A 26,476-nucleotide genomic window follows, 5' to 3' on the forward strand; every position below is an offset into this window, starting at 1 on the left:
TGACAAATGAGCCTCTTAGAAAGACTCCTTAAAAATAACGCCAGGGCGTTCTTCGACATGGGCAAGTCTGGTCTTTTTTATCGGAAACACCGCAGATTGTCCGAATGACCTCGACTTTCTTTAGTTTTATCAAGATAAAACTTGAGAGTCCCGACAGGGCACAGGACTCTCTGTGGCTCTTGCCCAAAAATTTGTGCCATCCCCTTGATCTCCAGGTCTCTGGGCCAAGGGTTAGACGGGTTTTCGTTCTTAGCAAGAACGGAAGGCTTAGAGGACACCGAATTATGTCCTCTAAAGCCAAAACCTCTGATGATGGCTAAAACCTCACTAACCATCTTTGCCGCAGCTAGAGTGGTTAGAAAATTAGCCTTTTCTGGTTACGTGTATTAAGTTTACAGAAAGGAGAGGTTCGAAATGCTTTGACATCAGGAACTTCAGACTACATCTAAGTTCCATGCCGGAAGCTTCGATCTAAAAAAATTTCAAGATTTCCACAGACCTCAAAGATCGTGAAGGGTTTTGTTGTTTGACAGATCCGAATCTCTGAGCCTAGAGGCCGTCAACATATTTCCGTATTCTACAATAGTTGGGACTGCTAGCTTATCCCATACTTCAGACGGAATGGGAAGGCGTAAAGTAATTCACAGAGGTCAGAGGTGGAGGAACAGTCATTCTTCCTGCCCTATGTCCCAGAAACGGCCCACTCCGATTGGTACACTGCAAAATATGCAGCACTGCTTTGCTTTGGCAATGAGCACTTGCAATTAATCTTGAAGATCCTCTCGCTTCTTGACAGTCGAACGCATTCAGACTCAGAGCGGAGAGATTTTAGGTACCTCTCGAAGTGAGGCTGTTAGAGTAGACCGATTCTCTCGGGAAGGGTCCTTGGAAAGTGCTCTCTGAAGGACGTGACCTCTGTGAATCCAGCCTCTCGAAGGCCAACATGGGGCGATCAGCGTCTTTCACTCCCTCTGACGCCAGCGATTATTCTTATTACATTTCATAAGCTTTTGAATAGGGGAAAAGGGCTAACCAACCATCCACCCCCATTCCATACTATAGATGGTGTCTATTGCTACCGCTCTCGGATCGAGAATAAGGGCGCAACGTAGAGAAAGCTTCTTCGTCTTCAATATTGCAAAATCTACGAAAGGACGTCCCCAAAGTCCCACAAAACTTCTCGACATACTTCTAAGCGAGGATTACTCAAAAGTCAAACGTCAGTAGTTGCTGCCGTCGATTCGAGAAGATCCGCACGGACGTGCAATCGTGTAACGAACCTCTTAAGGATCGTTACGTTCCGTGCCTATGCCGATAACCATCTCTCTTTCTTGGGATATGAGAGAGTTGCGGAATTATCTGAGATGATTTGGACCACTCGACCAAAACCTCCACTCCTTCGAGGAACTGGAGAGCCAACCAGATTGCTTCCAATTCTTTTAGATTATGTGCCAGGACCTCTGTCCGGATGCCTGGCTCCCTCTCATTATCACCTGAGGTGATCCTTAACCCATTGAGAGACGTTTAGAATTATCTCTAGATCTTTGATGTTATTTCAAGTTCTCCTGTAGGAAAACTGTAGAGGTCTGAAATTGCAGTCTATTCAGGGAAACAAGCTTCTCCAGCCGGGAGGGAAAAAAAATTGGGTCCCCAGGCACAGGGGGGACTCATCCATTCCCTCACTAAGCATGCTTCCTTCCCTAATAAGGCTGCGCTTTGCATAAGCAGGAGAGCATTATTATAGTGCTATGCTGCGGTAGACTCGTACAGAATTCTGTTACAGTGCGGTAAGCAGCGCCGAAACATGTCTAAGAGATATCTCTGTTTGAAAACTTCTAGCAAAAGGAAGTCGTTTATTCATGATTACCAGAAATCCCCTCAACCCGAGGCGAAAGTCATGATTGTAGGGCAGAGATACGGTTCGTAAATCAATCCCGCGGGAGAGAGAGACGTAACCGACTGAGCAGTACAACGAGCTACCTAACAACTGAGTTGGTGACAGTGTGAGACACTGTGACAGTTACAGGCAGACAGCTTATGTTCACCTTCTCGCAGTCTTATGCCGAGTTGCCAGCTATTCTATTCATCTAAGGAATAGATTTTCCATTATTTGAACAGAAACTCTCAAGTTGGCATATCTAAAGCGAAACAGAATTCGCTAATACAGAAGCTGATTTTGTGTTGTCGTAACATTACGCTTAATTAACCAAATGTTAAATCGGAAACTCCTGGAAAGTTGCCGGAGTACCGATTAAATATACTGCGTAACCACAATGACAGCAACCTCTCGTTTTCGCACTATTCTGCCTGAGTTACCAGCTACTCTCGATTCTACGTAAGGAATAGAGGTTCGTTACTATTATCGATCATAAGAAAATTCTCAAGCAGGCATATTTAAGCGAAAAAAACATAATTTCGCTACATGCAGAAGCTGAGTTGGTGTTGTTGTAACAATACCTTCAAGCATTGTCCTTACACCGGAAACTCCTGGAAGTTTGCAGGAAGGACCGATTAAATACACTTAAAATAACAGTCCTTTCGGTTGCCATCTGTAGAGGTAACCACGATATGCGTATATGACTTGAAACTTTACATTAGTAATATGACGCGAAGATAAATACCTAAGTATTGCAGTCACTTGAACATCTAATTCTACTACATTCTTTCCTCGACGAGGAAGAGAGAGAATGGAAATGACTGTCTTCATTCTCTTTGCCAAGAAAAGGAATAATATTATTCAAATGGAAAATCCTCAAGTGAGAACCGAAGATCGAAAAGGAAAGTTCAAGCTTCTTATGATATTTGACATAAGACTTCATGGACGTAGTCTATAAGTCTTTTTCCTGGATGAGCCTCTGACTAATGAATGAGAGCTCTTTCGAAATTTTGTTACTTATCCGCTTATGCGATAAAATGTATGTTATTAAGAACTTGTCAATGAGAACTAACCCAATTGCATGACGGAAAGTAATCCAGGAATTCGAGCATATAGCCTTCCCGATTCCCGCAGAAATCGAGGAAGGGGCAGGATTCCTGATTAGAGATGGGTTACGACAGGAAGGACCTTAATGTTCCCCTTCGGCAGCGCAATCCCGAAAGCGGACAAGGCGTTTTATGACACCGAAAATCTGCTTACAGTTTTCCTGGAATTCATCAAGTGATGGATTCTATTGAACGCTCCCTTCGTAGAAAGCGAAGTAGACATCTTGACGAGACCAAACTCCTTCCTCTACTTCGACGACGCCCTCTTGAAGAGCGTTCTTGCAGGAATCCTGCCGAACGTCTTGATGCGTAGGACGCCTATCGTTCTGCAAGAAAACGTCCCTGGGGGCAAAGGTTTGTGCTCTTACCGAGGCGTCATGACTTGTATGATGCCGAGCGTCTTCAAAAAAAAGCGTCCTCGCTAAGCGTTCCCTGGGCGAGCGTCCTCGCTAGCGTCCCTGGCGAGCGTCCTCCAGATGTGTAAGACATCGAGCGTCTTCCAAAAGCTTATCAATGTTTATGACGTCGAGCGTCCTTCTGAAAGGCCACCCGAAAAGCGTCCTGGAGAGCCGCACGCTGCTCCTGAAGTGTGAGAGCACTATAGGAAGGACGTAAGGCTATCGTCTCCAAGACGGCCTTAAAAAAAGGGACTTTCGTTACCTCAAACAAAGACGGTGGCCGCCTGTGCAACATTTTGCGTCTTAGTAATGCAAATGAATATATCCAGACACGCGCTCCAAAAAAAAAAGGAACGCGAGCGTTCCGAAAGGCATCGTCGCGAGGTGTTTGCCGAACGTCCTGATTGCATTCTTTGAGCGTCTTGAAGAGCGTCCGGAATAGAAGAGCGACGAACATCAAGGGAAGCGTCATAGTGAATGACGTGCGTCAACACGAGTAACTTGAGAGGCTTCCTGGCGAGGGGAGAGCCGCTCATGAAACGCGAGCGTCCTAAGCATAAGTACGGTGATCGTCATCAGGACGAGTCTTAGACGTTTCCGCCCCTCTTGACAAAAACACGAGGCCGGCGGCTGTGGGACATACTTGCGTCTTTGTCACGCTCATCGTACACTGCAGAAGGGCATTTAAAAGGACGCCTGTGTGTTCTTGGGTATGAGGAATTCTTTGCCCTTCTCCTGTCGAAAACTAGGATAGTCTGTCCAGTGTCATCTCTGTCCCTGACAGAGCGTCCCTTAGGGACGAGTAAGATGCTTCTTGGCGAGCTGTTTGACTATGCAAATCAGCTTGCCGGACGTCAAGCTTATGAGCTTGAACAATATCCCGTTTCGTAGTAAAGCGAACGTCACATAACGTATACATAGCGCCATGAGGGGAGGAGGAGGAAACCTTAGCCGATGACAAATAAGACCTCCTTGGAGCGTCCACTCAAATTGGCGGAAATCTCCTTGAGAAGAAGACGGTGCTTTCAATCCTGCTTCTTCTCCTGGTTTCGTACCAGATCCCCAGCCTCTCTTTTCAGTCTAGATGGAGGAAGTGCAAACGCAGTCTTCCCTTTAACCTTCCTTGAATCCATCCAATCCTGGACTCTCTTAAACGCTCTCTTCGCAGAGAGCGAAGTGGCCATCTTACGAAGCCAGGGGCCTTCCTGGCCTTCGATGAGGCTAATTGTGAAGGTGGAGCGTCTTGGAAAGCAAGAAAACAATCCTTGCTACACGAGTAAAGACGTTCCTTCCTCTCGATAGAGCGTTGAATGTCTCGAAAGGCGTCCTTGTGAGGGTCCTGCCTTAAGGACATTTCTAATCTCTTGACCAAGACGACAGCCGCCTGTGCGACATTTTGCGTCTTTGTCACGCTTATCGATATTAAGTCAAGCCGAAGGGACGCCAGATCGATGTGGGTTCCCCGTAACCCTCCTTCGGCTTTCGACATGCCCTCTCCTAGTCCTGGGAGTCCGACAGAGGTCCAGGCCTAGAGGCGTTATGGGGCGGATCTGACGTTCCTCCTGACGAGAGAGAGGACGTGAAGCGTCCTCTTCTCTAAAGCTTCTTAGAGGGCGCGAGTCCTTCCGAGAGCTCCAACCTTGCGGGGAGGACGCTCGGAGGACGAGAAGCAATCTTTCATGATTCGTGCACGTGCACGATCTTTGGCAGCCTTTGTTATCCTTGTCCGAAGGGGGGGGACGCCAGATCGGTGGGGGGTTCCCGTAACCCTCCTTCGGTTTTCAACTTGCCCCCTCCCTGGTCATGGGAGTCCGACAGAGGTTTAGACCTAGAGGCGTTATAGGACCGATCTGACGCCCCCTCCACAACACTAGGGCAAAATCAACATCAACTACACTCACAAACACTGATTGGAGAGCGAGCACTTTTCAAGCTTACTTGATGTAATCCACAATAATAGAAAGGGCATTACTTCTCACAGAACTTCCTCTAGGTCCGTAAGCCATACCACAGGGTTAGGCAAAATAAAAGTCTACTGGAGGTTAGTAGGTTCATTATCCTAACTTCTGTTACTGTGGAGGAAGACCTCCTGATTCTATCACGCTCTAATTTGCGTACATACGAATCATACGTCTCTTTCGGAATCATCAAGCATTACACTAATTACATTGATCTCTCAACAAAGAAAACATGTAAACGTCATGTATACTAAGCGAGTGTCTACCGAAGGTTTCGGTAGCCTCCCCTTACCCGTTGCAGACAACAAAGTCTGAAACTAGGCTAACTAGATTCAGACATCATATGCAATGAAAAAATTTTAATTAATTTATGATAGCGTATGCCTAGCCACAAATCCAAGTCAATCATTCAAAAAAAAAAAAAAGTAGGATACTTAAGCGGCTAATGAAGTTTCAAAATCCTAGGCGGAGGTAGTGGAAACAGGTGTTTTCACTACGCGACAGAGAAAAATCTGAATAGAAAATGGGAATGATTCCTGATATCCGCCTCCCAGCGCGGGAATGGGTACTAACCACCTGGCGCCCACTGCGTGTGCCGGGAGTTTTGAAATTCTGTCGGACTTCGGAGAATACAGCTATATATATATCTGACAGGTAAGTTTCATGAACAAACAACCATTTCAAAACTACATACATAAAAATCAAATGTATTCGCTGCAAACTCAATTATGTCCTGTTACTTGAACAATATAACCATTTTCACACGTAATCCATTTACAAATCATGAATCAATATTCTCTTACAATGGTATTCACTGCTTTTCACAATTAAATTCATCATGATAAAAGTAATTCAAACTTCCTGAAAATGCATCAAATATCTTATCTGGGTACCAGCAATGATTATTTCACCCTTGACACACTACATCAAATTCACAGCAAACATTTGTTTCCTCCTTGGACAAAATTACAATTAACTTCTCTCCACTGTAACAAAACTGTAACTTCTGAAGGCTAGAGCTATATATACATTAAAAAAACCACTGTACAGTATTATGATGTAGATCAAGGCTACAAAATTTATGGCAACAGAGTAAAATAAAAATGTGTGCCACAACTTATACTTCAAAATCTTGGAGTGTACCATTTTTCAACCTTGATTGGATGATCTCTTCTTGACCATTGACTAAAGCCTTGATGCCCCAATAGCCAACTTTCGGAAGGAATGGCAGAGTAAACTCCATGGAAACCACACCAACATTGGTAGGACGGGAAGGCCAGCGGCGCATGACATAACCATCTGGGTCCTATCGAGTACCGATGACATATAAATTAGACAAATAAATTAAATTCTTAAGAACATACTTTTTTCTTTTACAACGTGGAAAAAGCTAATATTTGGGGAAATTTCAAAAGTACAATCTCCTCATATATAAAAATAATTTCCTTATTGAAGTTTTTCACATTAATTTTCCAGTCTATTCACAAAGTTCTGAGTCACCATTACAACAACGTTGCTATTATATATACCCAAAAGGACATTACGTTATATTCAACTTTTTACACTATCAATTATCTGTAGTATATAACGTGTATACATACTGTTTACTATAGTTCTATATGATTAAAAATAAAAGGATCTCACCAGATATGATTCCGACAATACCTCCTATTACTTGACAATAAACAGCAGCAATTCATACAACTCCAATCTTTGCATACAGACAGACTGAATTTCAGCATTTTATTCAAGTTTTGTTTCAATTCACAGAACCATACCGCACAACATTCCACATTAAAATTTTACTCAAGAACAAAGTTATAAGGCATTTACAAAGCACTTCTGGAAAGTCCTTTCATCTTCAACAGCAGCCAACTGAGTTAATGAATGTACAAATGTAAAAAGCCTATGATAACTTATTTCAACCATAAAATTCCAAAAATCTGTATGTAGAATACAAAAGAGCAAATAGTACTAAAATATCTATTGGCTATCTTCTAAAAAAAAAAAAAATAAAAAAAATTTTCTAAAAAAATTTCTATAAATACGGCACACTCTCCAAGATTCTGATTTGCTCCCTGACATCAGTCAATCTTGAATGAATAATTAGCTTTTACTAACTGTTTCCTTACCAAAATGTAAACATCCACTGGATCATCATAAGGCTTGAGCTCGGTAGTTAGAAGAATAATACGGAATTTAACTGCAACAAAGAATGATAAAATTATATCTGGTATACTGGTGCAAAAATAATCTCATCACGTAATTTACACATATTCACTTTCTATACAATTAATGTTTCTTCCATGGCCACCAAAATAAAACAGCAATTAGGCAATAGGCATTCCAAGACACAATACACTCACCCAACTTGATCTCCAGTGTATATGGGCCGATTGGTCTGAATAAGAATGGTCAAGAATCGAGTTGAAAAATGAAGTCTGGTGTCATTCATAAATACAGTGCCACCAATTGTCCCAGGGATGTTTCCCTCAACTCGTAGTCTGTAGTGGCCATCAACGCTGGTTTTTGGCACCTGAGGATTAAAAGCCTCATTAGGTATATTTTACAATTAGATATGCATTCTTTTACATGGGGGGAAGATAAGAAACCCAGCAAATACCCAGAGACTAAAAAAAAATAAAAAAAAATAAATAAATAAATAAAAAAGCCTGACAGGGCAGAACCACTGAACAGGAGACCCAAGGAAGGGTTTTATCTGAGACAGGAATGAAGCATTTTTCATCAAGTGTATTAAAATTACCTGCAAAAGCATTGTTTCTGGGTAGCCCTCTATCACCTCTTGTCTCCCTGAAGCAACTTCCACTCCATCCTTCTGTAAAGAGGCTCGTACGTCGACAGGATGCCTGAGGTACAAGATGCTCACAACCACTCTATACACCGAACCTGGTCTTAGAGTTTGTGAGGCAATGATCATGTGCGTTCTGAAAAACACCAATAAATGGAAGGAATTTGAGGAATATAGTTTACCACAAAATAAAAGTTTCAAATAAAACAAGCCTTACATTAACAGAGGACTATTCATATTCAATACCTATAATACACATAAAGAAATGGAACTTAATATGAATCTAAGAAAAAGAAGACATAATAATGACAGAGTATGCACTAAAAGATGACTGTGAGTGAACCTTTCAAATATTTACGAACTAGATACTAAACGGAAGCTTCCTTGGGTTTGGAATTTAGTGAAAGACTAAAAGACAAATCAAACAGTGGGAGGACTGAATAGGATCTGGATATCAAATACTAAAGACTGCAACTGCAAATGAATGATTAAGCACTACTCTAGTACAATAGTACAATCCACATTACTGTACTATACAAACACGAATCATGGTGCGAAAATGACACTGTGTGTAAATGATTTTGTTGATTCCATACTGTAATTTTAACAAGAATACTGAAAGTTATATGGCAGAAAAAAACAGTAATGATACCCTAAGGAAAACATTTTTTACTCCATGTTCCATATGTAGACGAGATAATGTTGACAGGGATGGGCCCAATGGCTTGGACATGTCCTTTGTGCAACCCAAAAAAAGAATAGTACTACATATATGTGATAGTGACAGCTAAGCCCCTATGGGCACCCAGAGTCTGAAGACAGGGCACTGCCCAAATGAGAACTATGAAATTTGTTTAGATAAAGCACCAGAAAGACCTTAGGAGCAGCATTTCACAATGGCCCTTCAGGATGCCAGGTGTCAAAGAGATGATATTGATAACGATGATTTACCTTAATGATTCTCTTTGGAAATTGTTAGCATCACCGTTCCTTTGAAAACCTCATAACTGATGTTTAAACAATATTTTCAATCCTCAGAGATTGATATATATAACCTTTTACAAACATTATACAAATGTAGACCCATGATTTTACAAATACATCATACACTAGAATCATGTCCTCAGTTTTTATAATTCAGTTTCTTCACTGCAGCTCTTAACAGGCACTTTCCTTAACTACATACAACCTTCTTATGCTAATGGTAGGAGAATTATACTACTCCATTTAATAGATAAAAATTCTCATCCATACAGAATTTAAAATTAACAAAACCTTCTCAGCAAAAATTGTAACATTTATTGCAAATATACTAGCACCTTCCCCAAAAAGACCAATGTACTTCTACATTTATTATATGTACTCCTTGTAAGATGGATAACAGCCCTCAATACCAGGAAAATGATATTGTTATGATACAATAAAGTTTTATGCATACTTACCTGGCAGGTATATATATAGCTTATCCTCTTGACGCACTGGCAGAATTTCAAAACTCGCGGCAACAGCTAGTACACTGGTAGTTCAGGTGATGGCCACTCCCCGTTCCCAGTGGCGCTGGTACTTGGAACTATTCCCGTTTTCCTCAGATTTTTCTCTGAACCCTGTCTCCTGAGGGGAGGAGGGTGGGAGGAATTTTATTATATATACCTGCCAGGTAAGTATGCATAACACTTTATTGTATCATAACAATATCATTTTTATGCATGACACTTACCTGGCAGGTACATACATATATAGCTGATTGACACATTTGGAGGTGGGTCATAGACAGCAACATCGTCATAATTCAAAAATTAACTAATTTTTAAAATTACTTATTAAGTTCCTTACCTGCTAAGGTAGCTGACTTCGTAGGTCCTGCCTCTTAGCCTGCTAAACCTTAGTAGCTCTCAACCTAGGATGTGACCTGTTTGTTGAGAAAGTAACAACAAGGGTCTGACAACTGGACATGACCAATCTGCTGACAGAGAACCCTAGCCCTCATTTACCACGGGCATTCATGCTAGGAAAGTTAGTCACCTGAACCACACACACATACAATAATAAACACTACACCAAAAAACTGAGCTGGTATTAACCTTCTCAGACAACCATAAAAAACACTATAACCTAATTAAAATAAAAACCTAGCATGTTATTAGGTTATGGGGTGGAAACTCCTTTGCCCAGTACTGTACCTAAGGATACGTACGGGCCTAACGTTTGACAATTATCAAAAGTTGTCTTCACGTCTCTAAGGTAATGAGAGGCAAACACCGAGTTTGTCCTCCAAAACGTCGAATCTATAATGTCCTTGAGGGCTAAATTTTTCCTGAATGCTAAGGACGTAGCTACTGCTCTCACCTCATGAGCTTTAACCTTAATCAAGCCGAAGCATTCTTCCTGACAAAGTAAATGAGCTTCTTTAATGACTTCTCTTACAAAGAAAGCCATCGCGTTTTTAGACATAGGTCTAGTAGGATCTTTAACAGAACACCACAGAGAACATGAAGTCCCCCTAATGCTTCTTCGTTCTTCTACGTAAAACCGTAAGGCTCTTACGGGCAAAGAAACCCTTCTTGTTCTTGACCTACTAGATCAGCCAGTCCTTCAATCTCAAATGATCTTGGCCACGGATGCGAAGGATTCTCATTCTTTGCTAAGAACTCCTGTTGAAAAGAACAAACTGCTTTGTTGTGCTTCCAACCTACTTGCTTGTCAATAGCTTGCAGCTCGCTAATCCTTTAGCTGTAGCTAAGGCTACTAAGAAAATAGTCTTCTTCGTTAGCTCTCGCAAAGACGCACTGCCCATAGGTTCAAACCTATCCGTTTCCAAGAACTTGAGAACGACATCCAAATTCCAAGAAGGAGTTCTGCAAAGTCAATCCTTCTTTGTATTAAAAGATCTGAGAAGATCTCTAAGATCTGCGTCGTTGGACAGATCTAAACCTCTGTGCCTAAACACTGCAGACAACATAGATTTATAACCTTTAATTGTCTGATTAGCCAAACCCAGTTCCTTCTTCAGATACAGAAGGAAATCTGCAATTTGTGTCACAGAGGTACTGGATGAAGAAATCTTCCGATTCTTACACCATTTACGGAAGTTCTCCCACTTCGACTGGTACACTTTGATAGTTGATGGCCTTCGTGCTCTTGCAACTGCCTTCGCTGCTTCTCTAGAAAACCCCCTCGCTCTGACAAGTCTTTCGATAGTCTGAACGCAGTCAGACCCAGAGCGAGGGTTGTTGTTCTTGTGGAACCTGTCGAAGTGGGGTTGTTTGAGAAGATCTACTCTCGTTGGTAGACTTCTCGGAGAATCCACTGTCCATTCCAGTACCTCTGTGAACCACGTTTGGGCCGGCCAGTATGGGGCTATCAGTAGTCAGCCTTTGTTCCTCGACTTTCTCTGAATTTCTTCATTACCCTTCCTAAAATCTTGAACGGGGGAAATGCGTACGCATCTAGACCCGTCCAATCTAGTAGGAGGCATCGACTGCGACTGCAAAGAGGGTCCGGGATTGGAGAACAATAGGTTCGGTACCTCTTCGTCGCTGCGGTAGCGAAAAGATCCACTACTGGTGTGCCCCAGAGCTTCCACAGTCTCTGGCATACTTGATGATGCAACATCCACTCCGTGGAAAGCACTTGTCGTCCTGCTCAACAGGTCCGCTCTGACGTTCTTCTCTCCTTGAATGAACCTGGTGAGCAGGGTGACGTTTTCTCTCTCCGACCACAGAAGAATCTCCTTCGCCAAGTTGCAAAGGGACAACGAGTGGGTTCCTCCTTGTTTTTCGTATACGTATATGCCAGAGCTGTGGTATTGTCCGCGTTGATCTGCACCACTTTGCCGCTGATCCACGGTCTGAACGCTTTCAGAGCCAAGAAGATCGCCATCAGTTCCTTCCTGTTTATGTGCCATGCTTTCTCTTCTTCGTTCCAAAGGCCTGACTCCTCCCGAGGGCCCAGCGTCGCTCCCCAAAAGCCAGCCTGCGTCTGACGCGTCGGAAAATAATATCCGGTCTGGGTTCCTCTGCTGGAGTGACGTAACCCTCTGACAACCTCCCCCGGAACTAGCCACCACTTTAATTCCTCCTTTATCTTTGAAGGAATTGGAAACCGGAAGGAATCTGGTTGCGATCTTCTTGGCCAGACTTTGCTTCGTTCAGAAAGAACTGTAAGGGCCTCATGTGAAGTCTCCCTAGGGAAATGAACCGCTCTAACGAAGAGTGTGTCCCCAGCAGGCTCATCCACTCTCTCGCCGAGCATTGGTCTTTCAATAGGAATTCTTGCACTTTCCGAAGGCACATGGTCTGCCTTTCGGGTGACGGAAAAGCCCGAAAAGTCACTGAGGATATCAGAATCCCCAAATAAACTAGCTCCTGAGAGGGGATCAACCGTGACTTTTTCAGGTTTACCATCAGACCCAGCTGCTGAGTTAAATCCAATGTGAAGTTCGTGTCCTCCAGACATTGCTGTTTTGATTGTGCTCTTATGAGCCAATCGTCGAGGTAGAGAGACTCTGACTCCTAACAAATGAAGCCACTTCGCCACATTCGACATCATTCTGTAAAAATTTGAGGAGCCGTGCACAGACCGAAGCAAAGGGCTTTGAATTGATAAATCCTGTCCTGGATCACGAATCTCAAATATTTCCTGGACCTTGGATGAATCGGAATATGGAAATACGCATCCTGAAGGTCCAGCGTGGTTACCATCCAAGTCCCCCTGGTCGTACCAACTGCCAGCACACTGAATCGATTTTCGTCTCCATCGTAAACTTGGTCTTTCTACGAACAAGTTTAGCTGACTTACGTCCAGTACTGGCCTCCAACCTCCTGATGACTTCGGTACTAGAAACAGAGACGGTTGTAAAAACCTGGGGATTCGTGATCCAGAACCGGTTCTATGGTGCCCCCTTTTCTAACATGCTGACAACTTGATGCCAAAGAGCCTCTCTCTTCTCTAAATCGATGTAATGAGCCCCCTAGTCTCTCGAGCTGTAGCGAGAGGTGGTTTCTTGAGAAAGGGGATCTTGTATCCTTCCTTCGCTACCTTTACAGACCAAGGATCCGCTCCTTTGCTTTGCCAGACTTCCCAGAAGTCTAAAAGTCTGGCCCCCACACAAGTCTGGAGGACTTCTGAATCATTGCTTGGTTGAGGTTTTAGAACCTCTTTTGGCTGGAACTCTTTTCCCTCTAAATGCTGGTTGGGAAAAAGTCCTACCCTGAAAGGGCTGCTGTGATGTTCTTGTATCCTTCGGAGTCTTCTTCATTACATTAGAAGGTAAATACTTCCTTACAGAAGACGTTAGTAGATCCTGAGTAGCCTTCTGAGTGAGGGAGAGCGAGATGTCCTTAATGATATCCTGAGGAAGAGCTGTCCTGAAAGAGACATCAACTCCGACTTTTGCGCGTTCGAGACTCCTTTAGCAGCGAACGAGCACAAAAGATGTCTTTTCTTCAAAACGCCTGCTGTAAAAAGTGAAGCCAGTTCATTAGCTCCATCTCTCAAGGCTTTATCCATACAGGACATGATACTTCTCGGTAACTCGGATTCTGACGAATCTTCATCTCCGAAGTCCGAGCCAGAGCCCCCAACAACCAGTCAAGAAAATTAAAAACCTCAAAAGTCCGATAGATACCTTTGAGTAAATGGTCGAACTCTGACGAAGTCCACCACACTTTGGCTGAATGTAAAGCATGTCTACGGGAGCTGTCCACTATGTTGGAAAAGTCTCCCTGGGAGGAGGCAGGAACTCCCAGACCAAGACTTTTCCCCTCCCCGTAGCGTACCAAACACCAGACTTAGAAGCCAACTTGGCCGGAGGAAACGCAAAAGAAGTCTTCCCCGACTCTCTCTTCTCCTTCAACCACTCATTTACACGTTGAAGGGCTTTCTTGGCTGAAATAGACAAAGTCATTTTCAAAAAAGACGATTTCTTGGTTGTCTTCGTCTTCGAAAATTGAGACAAAGGCGATGGCGTGCCTGAAGGTTGAAAATCTCCTTCAAACAAAGAAAGGAGGCACTCTGTTATCTCTTGTAGTCCGAGGAGGAGCTCTCCACATTCTTCGTCTCCTTCCGCACTCCTCCACAAATTCTTCCTCCTGCGAAGAAATATCTTGAAAACCAAGATCCTGATGACTCTCCAAAGCGGGATCCCTATGCAGAGCCTGCTTAGAGAGCGATGCGGAGCTGTCTCCTTGTAAAACTCCTCTATTCCTTGACGAGAAAAAGTTTCCGCCTGCTGCCGCCTGCGTCCTGCGTCCTCCTGAACGTATGCGTCCACCATGTCGTCCATCACTCTTCCTCTTGCGTCTGCGTCCTGCACTGCTTCGTCCTTCTTAAGGGATGCACTGCGTCCTGGCTTGCGCTGCACGTCCTGCGTCCTCTTGGAGGACTTAACCAGGGAGGAGACGAGTCCTTACGTCTAACCGAAGGTTGTTCGGGCTTCTCCCATGATTGGACAATCACTGCTAATCTCTCCTGCATGTCCCGCAGAACTTCCTTCGTCTCCGCTTCCTTACGAGACTCCTGATGATGAGGAGATCGAGGACGCACCGGGCTAACACGGAGAGGCGAGCGAACCTGCGGTCTACGCAGTGGAGTTCCTCTAAGCGGAGAAACACCTCTCACCGCACCGCTAGTTACTTCCAACTGACGAGAGATCCTCTTCCTTTTGATAGGGATAGCTTCTTCATCCTCCGATGAAAAAATCTCAGGGCTACTGCATCCTTCTTGATCAACAGCCCTTTCATCCTGTGATGAGGACGGAAAGTATGACCTCTTGAGAGGACACGATACGTTCCGCGAAACGCCTACTCCTTTCCTGACGCCGAACTATCCGATGAATAACGGCACTTCCCAGTATCGCCTTTTCCATGGCGTACTGCTGCAGCCGGGTGGGAAGCAACAGGACTGCCTGAAGGGACGACTGATCGTGAGTAACCCCTCTCGCCTCCCTTCGACTGTCGACATGCCTTCTCCCTTGGGTCTGGGAGCTTGACAGAGGTCTCGGTCTAGGAGCACGAGAGGGACGATCAGGCGCCCCCCCTCCACAAAACACTGTCACTAAACACTTCCACTTGTCTGTTAATCGTTTAATTTGATCTCCCATGGACGCAAGGGCAAGCGAACACTTTCACAATTTGTGGATCAGTAGTATCCTCAGATACAGCAACGGGCGCAGGAGAAACCTGAGGGGAAGGTGCTACGTCTACATGTGAATGAGCTGGAGAAGACACATGCAAAGATTCATTCATAGGCTTACTCGAAGACCCCGATCTCTCACTCCTAGAGACAGATCTTCTAACCAGATCTTTTTCTAATCTCTCAACATACTTCATAAGAGCCTTCCACTCATTCTCATTCAGACACTGACATTCATTGCACCTATTGTCCCACGTACATACAAACTCCAGACACTTCTTACAAATAGTATGTGGATCTACCGATGATTTCGGCAGTCTCACCTTACACCCTTCTTTCACACAAACTCTAAACATACTTCCTGAATCAGACATACTAACTCAAAATCCAAACCAAATGCGATTGCCACGCTAACTTCGTGAATACGATACCAATATCCAAAAAGTCAGTCAACGAGCAGGAAATTCTATCAGAGAACCAACAACGATGTTGCCGGTTCGGCTGGCAGAGAAAATCTGAGGAAAACGGGAATAGTTCCAAGTACCAGCGCCACGGGAACGGGGTGGCCATCACCTGAACTACCAGTGTACTAGCAGTTGCCGCGAGTTTTGAAATTCTGCCAGTGCGTCAAGAGGATAAGCTATATATATACCTGCCAGGTAAGTGTCATGCATAAAATGGAAGAATAGGAGCAAAGGTGATTAATTTTCAATTAAGTGCAGTCGTGCTTAGTCACTACCTAATAATGACAATACAGAGGTTATAATTTCTCTACACTGATTCATTTTCCTCATGAGAACTTAGGATTTATAAAATCTTGCAAAGAAGTATTGCAAAGTCGCAATTACATCTGTCAATCCTATCTAGATAGGTATATGTGCTGCCCATCAACACAAAACTCCATTTGAACTGTTTACAATAAAATGAAATTTTCATTATTAAAATGAGTTTTATTGTATACTTACCGAACAATTATAGAGCCCGTGATTTTCCACGAGCGGCAGGATACTAAATTCAAATTTAGCGCGTCGGCGTCGCCAACACTGGTGGTGATGACGTCATCTCCCTCCACTCGCGGGAGAACCAGGTACAACTGCCCAGGTGAATCCAATTCTTTCTGCCCGTCCGTCCACCTAAGGGGAGGAGGGTGGGTATAATCATAATTGTTCGGTAAGTATACAATAAAACTTCATTTTAATAATGAAAATTTCATTTTTTATTGTAGTGTCTTACCGAACAATTATAGAGCTGATTACACATTTATGGAAGGTTGGATTCAGTGGGACCACTAGTATTTTTTCTTTTTAATGGTTTTACATTTTATTGCAATACCAGTAAACACTCAAGGTGTCTGTTGTACCTTACCTTGTAAGAGAGCTACAGCAGACTGTTACTGCCTCTGGTCGGTGCTCTTCTTACTAATGTAGAGGAATTGGAATTTGACCAAAGTTAGCCTCTACCGGAGTGGAATCCTTCCGTAGTTCAAGCGAGTCAAGGCTGACTGACGGAGGATAGTAACAACAAAGATTGCCCTTGCCCTGGGCTAAGACCAGAAATTCAATCATACAAAACATTTGTCACCAACACCAGATTTAAAAACACATATACCCAACCATTGTAAAATCTGACCTAACAGACTGGTGAGTATCCCAGGTACTCAGTACCCCCAGCTTCCCTTGAACTCGACAACCTATTCAAGGTGAAAAGTTACATAGAGGTGACGACCCCTGTGCCGTTTCTCCCAACACCATGCCAGAAACCGCCACCGGACCTAACGTTTTACAATTCTCGAAAACCGTTTCTATCTCTTTGAGATAATGACTCGCAAAAAACCGAATTCGATCTCCAGAACGTGCTCTGAAGAATCGAAGCTAAAGATAAATTCTTTCTGAATGCTAAAGAAGTTGCCACTGCTCTAACCTCGTGAGCTTTAACTCTCAGAACGGAAGATCGTCGTTCTCGGACTGCGAGTGAGCTTCCCTGATAAGCTCTCTAATAAAGAACGATATAGCATTCTTAGAAAGAGGACGAGAGGGATTTTGAACCGAGGTCCAGAGCTTAGAAGATTGTCCTCTAATACCCTTAGTGGCAAACAGATACTGCTTAATAGCCGTGACTGGACATAAGAGCCTTTCCTCCTCCTCATGTCCAAACCAAACCCAAATCAGATAAGTTCCTTACCACAAAACTCCTCGGCAAGGATTAGAAGGATTCTCATTTTTGGCTAGAAAGGTCAAAGATACCGAAAATACAGCATTGCCTTGAGAGAAACCGACTCTTTTGTCTATAGCGTGCAATTCGCTGACACGCTTAGCAGAAGCTAGTGCAATAAGAAAGAGTGCCTTCTTAGTCAAGTTCCTGAGTGAAGCCGACTTCAAAGGCTCAAACGGTGGCCCCTATGAGGAACTTAAGCACCACATCTAGTTCCAAGCCACTGTATCTTGCGGGAGCTTAGTGGTTTCGAAAGACCTAATGAGGTCCGACAGATCTGAATTGGAGGAAATATCCAAACCTCGATGTCGAAAAACCGAAGAGAGCATGGCTCTATATCCTCTGATCGTCGAAGGAGCCAGTTTCTTAGAGTTCCTAAGAAATCGAAGAAAAATCTGCTATTTCTGTTAAAGAGGTCGCAGAAGTAGAGACTTTAGCACTTCTACACCACTCTCTGAAGATTTTCTCCACTTCCCTTGATAGAGTTTGTTAGAAGACTCTCTCCTACAACGAGCGATAGCTTCTGCAGCTCTTCTTGAAAATCCTTTCGCTCTGACAAGATTCCGGACAGTCTGAACCCTGTCAGAGCTAGAGCGGACAAGTTTTGGTGGAACCTCTTGAAGTGAGGTTGTTTGAGAAGCCACTTCTCTGGAGGAAGAAGTCTGGGGAAGTCTACTAACACTGGAGAAGGTCCGGGAACCACTCTTTCCTGGGCCAAAAGGGAGCGATTAACGTTAGCGTTACATTGCTGTGCGACATGAACTTGTTCAGCACCTCTCTTATTAGACCGAACGGAGGGAATGCATAAGCTTCCAGACCCGACCAATCCAACAGGCATTGCGTCCACCGACCAAGCTAGAGGATCTGGGACTGGCGAACAAAAGAGATGAAGACGGTTGTTCCTTGATGTCGCGAACAGTCTATTGACGGTCGTCCCCAAAGGCGCCAAAGTTTCTGACAAATCTTGTTGTCCAAAGTCCACTCCAGAGGTAACACTTGCTGTTGACGACTTAACTCGTCCGCCAGGACGTTCATCTTTCCGGAACAAATCTCGGGACTAGCTGAACCTTCGCTTCGTTTGACCACAGGAGGAGATCCTTGGCTACTTCGTACAGAGAGAAAGACTGAGTCCCCCCCTGTTTCCGCACGTACGAGAGAGCCGTGGAGTTTGTCGGAATGCACTGCCACTACTCGACCTTCTACTAAGCTCCGAAACTGTCTGAGCCCCAAGAAAATTGCTAACAGTTCCTTTACATTTATGTGGAACTTCTTCTCCTTCTCCGACCAAGCTCCTGAAGTCCGTTGATTTCCCAGTAGGGCTCCCCAACCTGTGTTCGATGCGTCGGAAAAGAACTGTAGGTTCGGGAGGATGGGTCGTAAATCTAACCCTTCTTCCAACCTTGCTCGAGAGAGCCACCACCTTAGGTCCTCTTTTATTTGATCTGTGACAGGAAAGGTAATCGAGTCTGGTTGTGTCTTCCTGCACCAAGAGGCTCTCAGGAAAAACTGCAGAGGTCTCATGTGCAGTCTTCCCAACGTCACAAATTTCTCCACTGACGTCAATTTGCCCAGGAGCCTCATCCACTGATTGGCAGAACTTACCTTTTTGTCCAAGAACTCCTGAACTGTCTCCAGACAGCCTTGAACCCTCTTCGGGGACAGAAAAGCCCGAAAAACTTGAGCATTCAGAATCATCCCCAAATAAAGGATGCTCTGAGATGGAACCAACTGGGACTTCTGTTTGTTGACCAGAATTCCTAACTTTCTGGCAAGATCCAGAGTTGTTCCAAGGTCCTTCATGCACCGACTCTCTGATTCCGACCGGAGAAGCCAATCGTCCAGATAGAGGGAGATTCTTTACTCCTAATATGTGCAGCCAGCTTCCTATCGGGGATAGAACCCTGGTGAAAACTTGAGGAGCGGTTGCTAGTCCGAAGCAAAGCGCCCGAAACTGAAACACCTTGCCTTCGAACATGAACCTCAGGTACTTCCGAGATTCGCGATGTATCGGAATGTGAAAATAAGCGTCTTGCATGTCCAGAGAGACCATCCAATCCCCCTGTCTGATGACTCCAGAAACCGACCGAGTGGTCTCCATATGAAATTTTGTTTTCTGGACATGCAAGTTCAGGGCGCTCACATCCAAAACCGGCCTCCAGCCCCCTGATGACTTGGGAACTACAAAAAGGCGATTGTAAAAGCCTGGAGGAAAATCCTCTTCTATCTGTTCTATCGCTTCTTTGAGAACAAGCGCTTCCACTTCTGCGGCTAGCGCCAGAAATTTGTCTGAGCCCGGAGAGTATGCCTGGAATGGAATTGGCACAGGTGAGAGCGAGGGAGGTGAACGAGAGGAATACGATAGCCGAACTTGAGTACTTGCACTACCCAGGCTTCTGCTCCTCTGTTTTCCCATTCCTCCCAAAACAGCGCCAGCCTGGCTCCACTGGTGCATGAAGAACCGAGCTTTCATTTGGAAGGTTTGTTAACCTTGGCCGAGGCGCTTAGACGAGGTCGCAAATTCGACTTCGGCCGAAAGAAGCGCTTGGGTTTTCTCCCTCGAAAAGGCGCTTGGGTCAGAGGAGAAACGAAGGAAAACAGTCTCCACAGGAGCTTTAGGTCTCTTAGTAGACTGTGCCAGTAAATCCGAAGTAGATTTCTTATCTAGCCGCAGACGAAATTGACAACACTACATCGTCTGGAAAGAGGTTATCTTTCACAAAAGGAGCAAACAAGAGAGCAGACTTCTGTTGGGACGTAACCCTTTTAGAAGCAAAGGAGCACCAAAGTTGCCTTTTCTTAAGGGTACCAAAGGCGATGAGCGAAGCTAACTCATCACATCCATCCCTAATGGATTTGTCCGCACAGGACAGAACACCAATCCAATCCTCCGCTAACTCCTGAGAAAGAGAAGGACAGTCTTCGATCTTGGCCGCTAAAGCGCCAATAGTCCAATCAAGGAAGCTAAAGACTTCCAAAAGTTTAAATTGATTCTTTACAACGTGGTCCAACTCAGGCGCTGTAAAGAAAACTTTCGCTGCGGCGAAAGCAGATCTTCTAGAGGAGTCGATTAAACTGGAGAAGTCTCCCTGGGAGGAGGCAGAAACTCCCAGAGAAGGAGCTTCCCCAGTTACATAAAACCTATACCTCTTACGAAGCAACTTAGAGGGAGGGTAAGCAAAAGAGCCTTCCCTAAGTCTCTTTTCATAGACATCCATTTCTCCGTCTCTTTCAACGAATGTCTAACCGCTTTAGATAGAACAAGTTTTGGGAGGAGAGGGTCTGAAGTTTTCCTCCTCATCAAAAAAGTCGAAGTTGGGGAGCGCGGGGCCGCTTTCTCAAAATAATCTGGATAAGATACCAGAAGAAATCTAAGGAGACGTGAATAACACGAGAGGTGATGTGAACCTCCTCCTCTACTTCTTCTTCATTCTCCGATACCGCCGAAGAAGTAGACGGAACTACACCGGATCTGAAGGTTTCGAACCACCCTTGGACTCATTCATCCAGTTGGTTAACATCTCTAACTGCTTGCGCAAAGGCGCCAGAGACGAATCAAAAACAGTTAACGTAGGCTTGGAAGAGCCTAAATGTTGCAGCAGGAGGCGGAAAAACTACTTGCGCCTCGCTCGGAGCCGCCGAAATTCGAGGCGAAACAGGCGCATCAGGCGTAACAGACGAAAAAGCGCCTAAAGAAACACCCTTTAGGAACCTGCTTAGCTACAGCGCTAAAAAACCACCAATCTCTACTAGTAGATGGAGCCGAAAAAGGCACAGATTGAGGCGACGAACGAGCCGCTAATGGTCGCGGCGCAACCCTACTCTCAGGCTCCTTATACCGCTTGACTGGAGGAGGCGAAGAATCGGCGCCTGAACGCCTCTTTAAGGGACGCGAAACGGGCGAATCTCGCCAAGAGCGCCGCGCGACCGGAGACGAATCGCTTGAATCATTCGAAAGGCGTCTGACCGCAACACCTTTCCAACGCTTAACCGAGCCCTGTTGAGGCGCAACAGGCTCAACAAGAGAGGCGCCTGTCTGTGGGCAAATCCCGATCGACTCCCTTGGACTTCCGGTATGTCTTCTCCCCGGTGCGGGGGAGCTGGACAGTGACCTTTGTCTAGGTGAGACGTGTCAGGACAGACAGACGCACCCTCAACTACACTCTTACCTGAAGCCGTTTCTCCAAAAACGTCTTAACTGAATTACCACGTTGCAAAACCGTATTCGCTAGTACCGAAAATTTCTGATCTAGCCTCGATTCCAGACTGGCAATGGTGTCGGAAGAAACTACACGGGAAGCCGGAGAATCGTGATTAGTAGGAGGAATAGGAGGTGTAGTTAAAGGAGACATAACAATTTGAGGAGAAACGAAGAACAGAAGCATCGCAAGACGAAGCGGAGCTAAGTCTACTTTCCCTAAGCGCTGCTTTTCTAATTCTGTCTTTAGCTAATTTCTCCGAGTATGAACTAAAAAACTTCCCATTGAGAATCAGTCCAATCACTACACTCGTTACATGTTCGATCTGCTGAACAAACCTGTCCCCTACACTTAACACATTTAGTGTGAGAATCATATTCTAACTTGGATAATCTAGTTTTACATCCTGAGATGCAAAACCTAACTCCCGACGGACTAGAATCCGACATGGCAACGCCTAAATAAAAAGCAAAATAACAACAACGCCAAAAAAAGAGTACTTCACCAATTCCGAAGATCAATTCCACAAGAAAAAAGCGAAGCAAGTTCATCCAACCGCACCGACCACCGATGTTCAACCGGACGCCGGCAGGAAAGAATTGGATTCACCTGGGCAGTTGTACCTGGTTCTCCCGCGAGTGGAGGGAGATGACGTCATCACCACCAGTGTTGGCGACGCCGAACGCCGTCTAAATTTGAATTTCGTATCCTGCCCGCTCGTGGAAATCACGGCTCTATAATTGTTCGGTAAGACACTACAATAAAAATTATCTACTAACAACACAGGTTATTTTTCTGCATGACTTTCCCTTAAGGATAAACGATTTATTGAAAAAAATGCTAAATTCACATTTTAAAGTTACTTATCGATTAAATCTGTACTTTTCAACCTAACTCAAGGATGTTTATTACCCACCAAATTTTCAATACTGTAGTTAGACTTATTTAAAACTTCACAAAAATAAACTCCAACATAATTTTTGATGAAACTCAAATTAAAAACAATTATCTAATTATTCATCCAGCTCGCTGTTTTCTTCATTCCTAGCTTACAGTTTTACCTCTTTGACTATATGCTACACAGTTAAGAACAACATACCAAGACTTCTGTATGCTACTCTCATCATCTACAAGTCATATAGGCAGCAATATATGTATACTGCACTGCGACAAGAAAGAACATTCCTAGACCAAACCTGTTCCTGAAATTAGTAACCCTTGCTGAAGTTCAGTTGGTGATAGATGTGACATGAATTTTATATCATGATGAAGGTATCTGTGCTGACCAGAGGGTTACTCGGCTTTTGTTAAGTGTACAGTAATAAGTTAGGAGAATTTGAAGAGGAAAGATAAGTGCTACAGCCTATGCATACAGCAGCCATTAAATTGACCCATGTGATGTAAATCATCCCATAACAAAGTGAAAAGCGCCACAAAGATGTCCCCTGAAGGAGATGCAGTGATAAAACTGTCAAAGGTAATAGTAATTAAAGATCTTTTAGCACAATTTTCAATAATTAAAGATCTGTCTAAAGTGGCTTTCAAGAACTAGCTTTTCTAGAGAGTTCAGGTCTAGCACCTTGTGCCACATCTCTGTATAGAGGGATCAGGTCTTTTAAGAACTTTTACAGAGCACAAAGCCTTTGTATACTCGTAATGAGAGGCCATGCCAGATTATGTTCATTTTTTTGTAATTAAAACAATGCAATTTTGCATAAATTTATTACTTTCATCGTTCATAATACCTATATTGTATGTTTTGTCAATAAACTAACTAACTATTAGCTCCAGTCACACATAAATTACGCCCTTTTGATGGCATCAAAACTGCTGTGAAGTTACTTGGCTGCTCAATTGTGTAAAAGAAGGCCCCTACATCTTACCAGCCTACCGATCCCGGAGTAGACAATCGTATAGGCCAGGCCTCTTATCACTCCAGCAAAACCTTAACTCTATCACTCCTTTCTCTCCTGTGACAAAAAGGATTTCATTCGCACCCTTTTCTTCAAGCAGAAAAGCTGAAAGATCAAGGAATCCAACCCTATGTCATTGTAGTTTACTAAAAACAAAAACATTGTACCCAACCCAATGTCATTGAGTTTACTACTAAAAAAAAAAAAAAAAAAAAAATTATACACAAAGTAAAAACCAAAAATCATCACAACTCATATGCAGGCTAGTGAAGTATAAAATCACTATGCAAAACTACAGGAGAGGCATTTATAAAAACAACCTAAATTTAAAATGCTTTGTACATAAGTGCGATTCATAAGTTGCTGTTAAGCCAATTCTAAGTCAAGTGAAGGGCAAGTTAAGAAAATAAGAAAGAACAAAAACAAAAAATCCCTGGGGTTCCTAATTACAGCAAGATGGTACAGCATTGGCCTATAGTAATCAGGTTAGGTCATGTACGTGTGGCCTATCAACGAGTAGCCAAACCTTTGTTCTTAACCACTGACGGTTAGTTAGAATTAGTACACGGTCTAAGAGCTTGTTTTACGTGGTAAGCTGATTCAACAATAGCCTTGTGCCTCCTACTTAGTATTATTTTGGTTAATTAGCTGTTTGCATCCAGGTTTGAAGGGCTTTATGACTATTCTCAAGGGTGAACTGTAGCTTTTAAGCCATGTACTACCTATATATTTCTGCAAACTTAGTTCAATCTTTCTAATTCTGTAGCTACAACGATTAAAATTAAATTTCACGATTTATTTAAATAGGCCTATGTCCCTCACCAGTATAAATTAAAGGAAGCAAATAAGAAAAAAAAAGGACTCTACCTAAAAGTGTTTTCAAGTTTAACATCGTCTCGAGTTTGCTTTCTTGACTAGGCTAGTCTCATAGACCTAGGTGCCACAGCCTATTTTGAATCATGTCCTAAATAAATGTGAGCAAATTGGACCTGGGACTGGGACCTATTTAAGAATACCTACCTAGTAACAGCCAATTAGGCTACCCATTTCGGAATAGGTTTGAATGGGCATGTTCATACTACCTATACTAGGTAGGTATACCTACTACTACTACTATACGCAACAGTAATGGCTAGGCTATATACTATTTATTGGCAATGCTTAGCTTAGGCCTAACAATATTTATGCACTGACCTATAGATTTTCCCTAGGCCTACCTACTGACTCGAATACTTTCCCTTTCCTTCAAAACAAAATTACGTACAGCAAACATTATCTTCAAAGCATTACTAAGGCTATATACCTACTAGACATTTACAATTTGGCGTAATTCAATACGCAAATTATGATAGGAGTTACCGCTAAAAGAAGAAATAATTTTACAATTCAAAAATAAAAAAAATAGGCCTACTAGCTATAACTTACGGATGATTGTACTTGTCCCGTAAACGGACTCTGTTCCCAATCACGCTCCTCCAACTCTGATCTTGTCCGTACGGTATCCTCCTGGGGTCGTCGGCGGGTCGTCCCAGGTCTTGGGATAAAGAGGGCAAGGAGAGGAACCCGAAAATAATAATGGCGTTGATCCACCACCACCACATCCTGAAGGAGGAGGAGGAGGCCATCACGATAACGTATTCGGCACACGGAGACTTCAACGCTCCCCCTACGACATATATTGTTCACTATAATTCACAATTCACCACCGTGATCTTTCCGTTAACGAGGTTTCCATAAGCACTGTCACTTCTTGGTGTTTTTTAGATTAGAAAGTAGGCGTTAGAAATAAAACGCTAGGCATAAGAACGCCATTTACACTAGGAGTTCACAGCCACACCCATTGCACTGCTCGTCCGGTCTCTGCTAGACGCAGACTAACTCCCTTTTGAAAGCATTTCTGCTATTTATCCACCGAACTCCTTACATGTCGCTACAAATCTCCCATTATTCAATATTTTAGACGCCAATAAATATACGCCAACATAAACACAGGCACTGAAAAGACATATGAACCCATTTACGCAAGCTACATTTGAAGATTTTTCACAAAGACGCAGCTATGTCTTTTGTTTTTTTTCTTGTGTGGTGGCCTGGTGGGCCCGGGGGGAGCAGGGTAAGATCACGCCCCTTGCGACGCCATACTCTACTATGATTCAACAACAGCTGCAGTCATGCGGATTTATAGATCTTATTTGAAATAGAGCCCGTGACGTTAGAGAATAGTCTGTAATTATCCGCTACGTTTCTACCTGTTCCTTCACTCTGGTGGCAACTCAAGATTGGTATCGGTCATTAATTAATTCTGGGGAGAGACGTACTGTACTCCAGTGAGGCAACCGTCCATTAATAACTTGTGAGGCTGTGAGTCACGTGCTTTGCCACCTAGGATGAAAGACAGTAAGCCATAGCTGATGAAAGATTATGGAGATATATATATGGACGTCACCAAGTATTCGAGGTATCATGAATGTTACTTAAAGACGTTATTCAAAAGCGCGCTACTCTATATCGACTCATTTTCTCATAATTCCATTGTGTCCTCTGCCTTGTGCATTACAGCAAGGCATCCAAGGAACGGTGATGCAAAACACAGGAAACCGAACGGTATGTGAACAGGTGTAACAGAAAACAGCTCGGTAAACAGCACGCCTCATTTTCTTTGTTTTACGCTCTCCGTTCCCGGGCGAATGTCAATTATGTCACCACATAAAAAAAAAGTCACAATGCAAAAGAAACTGGATTCTTTGGAACAGGCTTCGTTTGAAACTTTTATATGGTATAAAGTAATCAAGACTATACACCTTTTCTGATGAGAGAGAGAGAGAGAACATTACCGTATATATCCTGCCAATTGAAAAATAAAATATGAACATAGGCC

The 26,476-nt window shown here is 43.6% G+C and overlaps 1 protein-coding gene across 1 annotated transcript; it reads right to left on the minus strand.

Annotated features, from left to right (window-relative positions):
• Positions 1-6,455: 6,455 nt before the first annotated feature.
• Positions 6,456-25,893, minus strand: LOC135211805 (CD109 antigen-like). The gene is made up of 5 exons (XM_064245016.1): positions 25,024-25,893; positions 8,103-8,283; positions 7,706-7,874; positions 7,471-7,541; positions 6,456-6,644 (listed from the first exon to the last, which is right to left on the minus strand). Exons 1-5 carry the CDS (start codon positions 25,221-25,223, stop codon positions 6,456-6,458), a joined length of 810 nt encoding a protein of 269 aa, XP_064101086.1. The 5' UTR covers positions 25,224-25,893.
• Positions 25,894-26,476: the final 583 nt, after the last annotated feature.

This window comes from Macrobrachium nipponense, chromosome 40 (assembly GCF_015104395.2).
Source record: "Macrobrachium nipponense isolate FS-2020 chromosome 40, ASM1510439v2, whole genome shotgun sequence".
NCBI classification, from domain to species: domain Eukaryota; kingdom Metazoa; phylum Arthropoda; class Malacostraca; order Decapoda; family Palaemonidae; genus Macrobrachium; species Macrobrachium nipponense.

Excerpts from the sequence above, each read along its gene's own strand:
- LOC135211805 (XM_064245016.1), bottom strand. The coding sequence starts at position 25,223 with ATGGCCTCCTCCTCCTCCTTCAGGATGTGGTGGTGGTGGATCAACGCC. Across the intron at positions 8,284-25,023 it reads CGGGACAAGTACAATCATCC|AACGCACATGATCATTGCCT; the intron begins GTAAGTTATAGC and ends GGTGTTTTTCAG. Across the intron at positions 6,645-7,470 it reads CAGTGGATGTTTACATTTTG|GACCCAGATGGTTATGTCAT; the intron begins GTAAGGAAACAG and ends GGTACTCGATAG.